The sequence below is a fragment of the Dreissena polymorpha genome, chromosome 9 (genome assembly GCF_020536995.1).
Source record: "Dreissena polymorpha isolate Duluth1 chromosome 9, UMN_Dpol_1.0, whole genome shotgun sequence".
In the NCBI taxonomy this organism is placed as follows: domain Eukaryota; kingdom Metazoa; phylum Mollusca; class Bivalvia; order Myida; family Dreissenidae; genus Dreissena; species Dreissena polymorpha.
The window spans coordinates 72,436,532-72,445,577 of NC_068363.1; the positions used below are offsets into that span (position 1 = coordinate 72,436,532).

General features: G+C 38.6%; 1 protein-coding gene across 1 annotated transcript; it reads left to right on the top strand.

Annotated features, from left to right (window-relative positions):
* The first annotated feature begins 429 nt into the window (after positions 1 to 429).
* On the top strand, positions 430 to 9,044 carry LOC127846163 (serine/threonine-protein kinase MAK-like). The gene is made up of 10 exons (XM_052377339.1): positions 430 to 596; positions 1,181 to 1,260; positions 1,816 to 1,957; positions 3,040 to 3,217; positions 3,893 to 4,063; positions 4,244 to 4,812; positions 5,058 to 5,125; positions 7,092 to 7,140; positions 8,802 to 8,932; positions 8,977 to 9,044. Exons 1-10 carry the CDS (start codon positions 430 to 432, stop codon positions 9,042 to 9,044), a joined length of 1,623 nt encoding a protein of 540 aa, XP_052233299.1.
* The last annotated feature ends 2 nt before the right edge of the window (positions 9,045 to 9,046 follow it).

The following is a 9,046-nucleotide window of genomic DNA, read 5'->3' on the forward strand; positions in this document are numbered from 1 at the left end:
CCGCACAGGCTAATCAGGGACGACACTTTCCGCTTAAACTAGATTTTCGGTAAAAAGGGACTTCCTTTAAACGAAAAATACCATGAAAGCGGAAAGTGACGTCCCTGATTAGCCTGTGCGGACTGCACAGGCTATTCTGGGACGACACTTTACGCACATGCATTTTGCCCAATTTTCTCAGAACAAGGCTCATATGTACCACGTGAAGCAGTTTTGAAAACACCGTTTAGAAACCCCAAACCCATGAGATATTTCAATAAAAACTCCTTTATCGCGCCACTTTTGTGTGAAAATCAACGATATTAGTTCAAGTATACGATCAATTTTTTGCGTATTATTTACAATTCAGTTTCTTATTGACCATGTTTAATCCGTTTGAGTCAAGTGTTCAACTTAGTAATACCAATTCGTGTTCGTGTTCCATTAAATATGGATGATACGAAAAATACTCTCACTTATCGTCGTGTTCCCCAGGTTTTCTTAAAATTGAACCACGCTAACGTCCTGAAGTTTGTCGAGTTCATCAATGACTCCAACCAGCTCCTGATGATCTTCGAGTATATTCCAGACAACGTAAAGCGTGTCATGAAACGAAGGTACGTCGTCTGAGGGTGTTAGCATTCCAAATGTGTTTGTTGTATGGGGCGTATCGCTTAAATGTGTGTCGGTTTTACAGAGCATATTCCCTTGTTCTGGGAAAACGGGCTTAATGCATGTTTGATGTGTCTTCCCAGATCTAAGCTTGTGCAGTCGACATAGGCTAAACAGGGACGACACTTTCCGTCTAAACTGGAGACAGACTTAAATAAAAAAAATCTTAAACGCAGAAAGTGTCGTCCCTCATTAGTCTTTTCGGACGGCACAGGCTAATCTTCGACAACACTTTACGGGCATGCATTAAGCACAGTTTTTCCAGAAAGCCACTCATTGGATAGTATGATTGTTGCGGGGGTGTTGATCTCTAAAATTTCTGGCTTTAAATCCACACGGCCAGAACAATATTAAGTATTGCTATATATGTTGAAATGTCCGTTGAGTTGGCAGACCTGACTTGGAATACATTTGACAAACCTTCTAGTGTTAAATAATACACATTTAACACACGTTTTACTGAAATACACGTGTATTTTGGATTGTATAGCCCCGCTAAACGTTCAATGTTTGCCCCCTTGTCTTACAGGGACCAACCATTCAACGAGGCCGAGACCAAGGGAATCATGCTTCAGGTGTTCCATGGACTCTCCTACATACACGGTCAAGGTTGTTTTAAGCAACGAGTCGTGTTATTTTCTGCATTATTGAACTTTGTACGTACTTTGCAGTCAAACATATAACAGAGCAATGGAAACTAATACTTTAAATGATAAAAAATGAAACAAAAATATTCTAAGCGACCATCATCGGGTGGTGTATTATGGATATGATCGAGCTATTAGTAACACTTATTGTCCCCTCCCGGTTTCACCGGAGGGGACTTATGGTTTGCGCTTTGTGCGTCTGTGAGTCTGTCTGTCCGTCACACTTTTCTGGATCCTGCGATAACTTTAAAAGTTCTTAATATTTTTTCATGAAACTTGCAACATGGATAGATGACAATATGGACATTATGCACGTCATTTCATTTTGTTCCTACATCAAAAATTGTGGTTGATTTGGCAACCCAAAAAAATATTTCTGAAAATGGTGGAATTTCTGACAATGGTGGAGCCGGTAGGGGACCATATTGCTTGACAATAGCCTTGTTTATTTTGTATCACTTGATTTGCATGTTACTATGAAAATCCCTTCTCAAAGGTTCGGGCATTTTTAATGCAGGGTTCATCCACCGGAACTTGCGCCCGGAGCTGCTCGTCTGCAACGAAGACGCGACGGAAGTGAAGATCTCTGACTTCTCCTTGGCTCGGTCCTCCCTCGACACCATCAACACCATCGCAGACTACACGGGACAGCTTCACCCGTACGTTAACCCTTTACCGCTTAGTGGAATCTCCCACCCTTCTAAATTGGATCAATTTATTTCCAAAATTAGGGATGTCTAGTATATTTATTTCTATATTTAGAATATTTCTTACAGAAATTCCTTCAAGCAAACAGCGCAGACCCTGATGAGACGCCGCATCATGCGGCATCTCATCTGGGTCTTCGCTGTTTGCCAAGGCCTTTTTTCTAGACGCTATGCATAAATGGGTTTACCATTTACCGCTTACTTACGTATTTTGAAGCATGTGTAGTCCCTCAGAAAGTTAGATTTAATGAAACACCATTCTTACTAGATTCAAGTTTAAAGGCTTTATGTCCAAGCCTTAGATACCGATGAGCAGCAAACAGCATAAAACCTGAACAGACTGCGATTTCTCGCAGGCTGTTCTGGTTTTATGCTGTTTGCACATAGCCATTTTCACTTTGCTTCTGAGTGGGAATTAGTTAAATATTTGTAGAGGTACGCCTTTCTAAGCTATTTTTCATGTTTCTATTAAAACACCTCTTCGACTAAAATTGTCGGTTGATTATTTTGTTCTTCTGTGTGCATATTCAGACACGAAGCGTAAAAAACATTTTAAAAGTTTAAGCAACTGTGGGCAAAATTCATGAATATGAAAAATGTTAAATTTGCTACATCAGGAAATACGATGCTATGTTAATCTGCATTATTATAAAGTTGTTTATATTCATGTAAAACGTTTGATGTATTACTGTTATTTTTTATCACACTTAAATTTTTATGTTATTTATAATGCGAATACGTTTTAATATGTTTGAAGGCATTATGAAAATAAGTTAATTGTCATCACACATACATGCATTATACATCACCTTCGTAATCAAAGTGTTAACAAATAAAAAAAAAGAATAACAAAAAGGTTTATCTCGTGTCGTCGAGATAACCGCATAGTGCATGTTTAATGCTTTCAAAACATTGATGATTTGTGTGCAACATACACCAAAACGATTTCATTGAATATTGGCAAAATAAGCAAAGCATTCCAGTTGTTGTCACTTGCGGCATTATGACAAACCCACATGTAACCTCTGTCCCAGGTACCTGCCTCCGGAAGTGCTGCTGCAGGTCGAGAAGTACGGCACGCCGGTTGACATGTGGGCTGCCGGTTGTGTGATGGCAGAGCTGCTCACCGGAAGCCCCCTCTTCCAGAGTGACGTCATGGAGATAAAGGATCTCATATCGAAGATCTGTGTTATAATAGGAACTTTCACAAAGGTATGGAAACACTTTATTTTGATTTTTCGATTATATTAAATTAAAATAATAAAATGAGCAATTAATTAGTAGCACAGTTTAATAAAAAGAAGATTTTTATTTGGCGTAATACCGTGTGTGTTTCTCAGTAAAGTGAGAACATTTTTTTCACGAACGCTTGCTTCCTAGTATATGAGTCGCGTTCTGAGAAAACTGGGCATAATGCATGTGTGTATAGTGTCGTCCCAGATTATCCTGTGTAGTCCGCAGTATTTGTGCTATGTTTGTATACTTGTTGTCATGAACATCTTCAGAAAATGGAGGCAATGTAATATCTATATTTACGGTGAAGAGTGTTAAGCGGCAGTACAATATTAATAATATTTGTCTTCCGTGCTGGTTATCGTATTACACGTTACTACAATGAAAACAAACAAACACATTTTATACATATGAGCCTCAGTGGACACTGGACTTAGTGCATGTGCGTGAAGTGTTGTTCCAGATTACATTGTGCAGTTCACCTGAACTGAATTTTCGTGTAGAAGAAACTTCCTATAAACGACAATTTCAACGGAAGCGGAAAGTGTCGTCCCTGATTAGCCTGTGTGGACTGCACAGGCTAATCTGGGACGAAACTTTACGCACATGCATTAAGCCCATTTTTCCCTGAGCGCGATTCATATTTTCCTCTAGGGCGAGTGGCAGGAAGGGTCCCAGGCACTCAGGCAGGCCATGTTCAACCTTCCCAAAGTGGAGGTCGGAAGGGGACTCGGCGAGGCGGGAGCGAAAGTTGGGGCGGACACAAAGGGGCTCATCATGGACCTCGTCGTTTGGAACCCTAGCAAGAGGAAGACGGCGGATCAAGTATGTTTTTAATATTGTAGTAGGCTTAAAATCTGATATTGGGCTCAGCACCATACGAACGGCTGTTTAATAAGTAATTAAAACGAGTTTCATATACAACATGCATGCACAACCTAGTAATTGTTAGATAGAGAAATACTCTTTTGTTTTGTGTTGGGACTTGTTGATTTGCGTTTATAGGCGATCAGGGATGACTTCTTCAAGTCGGATGGCGAGTTTGTAAACAGCACAGAAAATCAGGAGATCCTGAAATTCGCGCGCGAGAAGATGCAAACATGGCGGGAAACTTACCAGGCCGATCTGACCAGAAACTCGCTGGCGGAATTCGACAGGATCATCGCCGACGTAACGCACAAAGCCGGCCACCAGCCTCAGCGGAACCCGTTCCAGGGCTTTGAGACGTCAAATCCGCTGCTAGGCGACAGTACGCCGCGTGGCAAGTTTGGTTCCCCTCCTCAACAGAGGAAACTTGGTGTAAAGGGAGGCGCAGATGATCCGTTCGGGCAGTTTCGACCTCAGCGTCTCCAGATGGACCTCTCACCTCGCAAGAGCGAGAAGAACCCATTTACAGAGGAGATTAAGAGCCGAGAAGAGCAGCGCCGCTCGCACCATGGACCTCCGACAAACAAAGACTCACTGTTCGCGCCAGAAGAGCCTCCCAAGAACGTGGATCACCGTGATCGCGCGGACAAAATGCGGCAACAGAACTATCTTAAGTACAGGACCAAGTATGGAGATGACTTCCTCAGGTAAACGCAGTTTTTTGTATGCCAATACTTACAAGCAGCGAAAAATACAATTTTTAATGTGTGTCCTATATTAGTATGAATACATACAACTGAAACGCGTGTTCGACAGTTTACTTTAATGTTTCACTTTTTTTTTTAAGAAATCATTTAATTATCAACGTATTGGTATCAAATAATACAAAATTCGGGAAGACTTTGTTTAAAGTAACGCACGCATTGTTTTATGTTGTAATTGCATTTTGTAGAAGCCAGCTTGGAGACAAGCTCGCCTCGAATGAGAAAGAAACAGTCGCTCCGTCGAACAACAGAAAGGGTAAGCAAATAAATACAAGATAAACAATTCATGATTGGCGTCGCACTGAAGTGCAGCGACAAGTATGTAATACGTTTTTTCGCTTATGGGAGGAGAACTTATTTTATGGATCAATGTATATATTTTTGTTGTCAGAATATCTTGTATAGTGGTGATTTTTTGTGTAAATTAGTGTAAATAAGTACTGCATTTGTGCCTATTACATTTACTACAACACTTATTGCCAATAATGGAAAGCTAATTCTTTTAATTAATAACTGATCACAGGGACTGGGCAATAATAAAAGATCACAGGGACTGGGCAAATACGCGAACCGGTGAAACTTTCTGGTTTTGTATAAAAACATACCTTCTTTGTTCCTCTATCCTAGCAACCACCTAGTTACTAATAAAGGCGCTATAGAGCGCGAAGCGCGACACGTATTATTGATTGTACAAATGAGTCTTTATAAAGGAAGCAGCCGCTTATCAATGAGGAGCACCATCACAGCACCCCATTCTCATTACTATCAAGTCTTCCTACATTTTTTAAGAACCACATATAGAAGGCCGCAGGCCTGACCCGTATCTTGCCAGTGGTATGGGCCCTTTGGTATGGACCTTTAACCCCGCTCACTATCCAGCGTTTAAACTTCCAGGTTTACATTTAAACCGACTATTAATAGCTTATAAATATCTTAGTTAGAAGGTGATTGTTCAAGCCGTTCCGTAGTGTAGTGGTTACACGCTCTCTTCACACGTGAGAGGTCCAAGGTTCGAGCCCGAGTAGAATCAAACTATTTTATTTGTGTTCTATGTTAAGATGAAGCAGATTTTTGAAAACCTACACAGTTCTGTTCCATTAATGAAAACTGCACACTTATGCCAGTAAAAAAAGGAAACCAATGTAAATAAAATGAACTATGCAATATTTGGGGGTTACAACACAAAATCATAGATAATGGTTATTTGGTGGTTATAACACAACCTCATAGATAATGGTTATTTGGGGGTTATAACACAAAATCATAGATAATGGTTAAACCAGTATCTTATTCTATTTTGTTTAAAATAATCGGCCAATATATAAATATTTACAGTAGAAAAAAACCGTTCCATGTAACTTCATTGAGTGCCTTTTACACTGAAATTCCCGACTCCCTTTGATGCTTTGCATCAATACTTATCTTGTTGTTTTTTGTAATCTTTGCGAAAACCAAAACAGCAGATTTAACGACCAATACATTAGGGTCACTTGTATGTCACCGGGATTTTATTCATGCATTGTACTGTACCTGTTGGTTTTAAGTAATAAGGCCGAACAAACGGTCGTTTAAAGATCTCTGACCATTCCTTACATAGTTGACAAGATGTACCACGTGTTATTAAAAACTTTAACAAATGCTATCCGAGTGTTATTTTTATGACAAACAGTATAAATTACATTAATTTATTCATTAACGTATTAGATATTTATTGGTATATTGTGGAAATTTAAATCTTAAATAAGGCTTACATTTGACCTATACTATGTATTGAATAAAATGCAAGGATTGCACGTACCGGTATTTAGTGGAACCCTTAGACACAAAGAGAATCGACTTGCTATCAATGTTTTTAATAGTTTCTGTACATAGTGCGTGTATGCCTATGCAATAATCAGAAATTGCGCTCTTAAAAAAGATACAACGCTCTAACGCGTACGTCATAGTAAACATACACGTATACTAAGTTATTGGCCAGAAATCGTGTTATTAAGTTTACTTAATAAGAATAAGTGCTTTATGTATTGGGTGCAATCCAGTCATAACAATTGGACCAAATGTATACTTAATATTATATACAGCTCTGGCTTTAGATAACTGCAAATTAATTATTCATTTTCACGTCACCATTGAATTGCAATGCAATCATAGGACACAACCATTCATTTTTGCATATCAGTGCTATTTTAGGGAACGATAATGTCACGCGCTCCGTATTTCAGGCTCAGTTGCGCAGGACCGGGGCCAGTCACGTGACCCCGTTCGAACCAGGTACGACGACTTTTACAAGCCCAGTTGGGCTGACACGGGCAAACCGACACGTCAGCCTCATGCACCCATATTCTAGTGGAACTATCTCTCTTCTTTATCGATACCCCTGTTATATAACAGCGGACTCAATTTCACCGTTTATTTTCTTCATTATTTAAGGTGCCCCTTGTATTGGTGGACCTGATTCTATTCATGTGTGTACTGCACCCATATAAACCCCACCGGCTATCGTCTGGGTCAGGTTTCGGGAACTGCTTTAAGACTTACTGGCTAAAGTATTTTAAACTAGAAAGGTTATAATAAAATGTATGTAATAAGTTCAACAACATCTGTACTATCATTTATTATGTGAATACCATTTATATAAAATACATTTTGTTTTTACAAAATATATCTTTGAATGATGAAGCATTTAGCAAAGATTTTAGTTATTTTGTTTGTAAATCTTACATGTGTATAGGGAAATCGGTGCCAGTAATCATTTCCTATCAGTGTCATACTGCTGTACGTACACCTTTACATGCTCTCTATGCTAGTATGATAAATGTAAAATACTTATATTGCGACGAGTTGTATATGTAGTCTGCTCGTTGACTAGACATTTAATGCATTTCTTACGAAATAAAGATTTGATGAAATCACGAATAATTTACCTGTATGCTCGAGTTTCATATTTTGATTTCATTAGTTTATTTTATTTTCATTTTGTTCACTTTCACTTTGATTTTTTTGAAGTGTTGTATGTGTAGTCTGCTTTTTGACTAGACATTTAATGTATTTCTTACGAAATAAAGATTTGGTGAAATCGCGAATAATTTACCTGTATGCTCGAGTTTAATATTTTGATTTCATCAGTTTATTTTATTTTCATTTTGTTAACTTTCACTTTGATTGTTATTTAATGTAAATCGGGAACGTGTTATTTATAATTTAATTAATTAATCTTAAAATTTACGTAATTATTATTTATTCGTATAACGATATATATTTTTTCTCACTTTTTAATGTAATAAAAGCACGTGTTTATTTTTATCACACAAAATTTTGTATTATTATGTGGATTGTTTATTGGTGTATGTAATATTTAACTATTGCATTAGACATGTAATTATTTTGTATCATGATGTAGGCCTATGCAAAAGTCTTCATTTTAAAATTATACTTTGTTTGAAATCCTCAACTATTTCATTTTTTTATACATTTTATATTCTAGGAAGGGGAAACTGGATTATTGACTGTATGTTGAACATGTACATGTCTGTAATATAGGAGAAACCAAAAGGGTACCATCGACATAAAAACTACTACTACTACTACTACTACCACTACTACTACTACTACTACTACTACTACTACTACTACTACTACTACTACTACTACTACTACTACTTCTACTTTTTCTACTACTACTACTACTACTACTACTACAACTACCGTACTACTACTACTACTACTACTACTACTACTACTACTACTACTACTACTACTACTACTACTACTACTACTACTACTACTACTACTACTATTTTCACTACAACCAATGCCACCCAACCAATACTAATGATGCTCTTTGATACAATACTCTGCTTCATCGTTACTTGAGGCTCGGGAGGCCTAGATGGAAGTTGTAGTCCAACATTCTATCCATATAATGCCCACAGATCCCCGCCCAAGCAGGCGTTTAACGGAAAGGGCGGCTCAGATGCCGACTACGACCTCGACATTAACTTGGACTTCGGGGAGAAATCAGAACCGGAACTAAACAAGGCAGAGTGGCTGCGAGGACACCAGAGTCCAAAAAACAACACCAACAGTTATCGCGGCAATGAGCCCCAGGAGAACGGCTTGCCGGCGATCAAAGAGAAGAGCGCGCCGCGCGTCTCTCCGAGTCGCCGCCTTCCTGAGT

Coding starts and splice junctions, on each gene's coding strand:
- LOC127846163 (XM_052377339.1), top strand. CDS start 430: ATGGATGATACGAAAAATACTCTCACTTATCGTCGTGTTCCCCAGGTT. Junction 597..1,180: donor AAGCGTGTCATGAAACGAAG/GTACGTCGTCTG, acceptor CTTGTCTTACAG/GGACCAACCATTCAACGAGG. Junction 8,933..8,976: donor GTGGCTGCGAGGACACCAGA/GTCCAAAAAACA, acceptor AATGAGCCCCAG/GAGAACGGCTTGCCGGCGAT.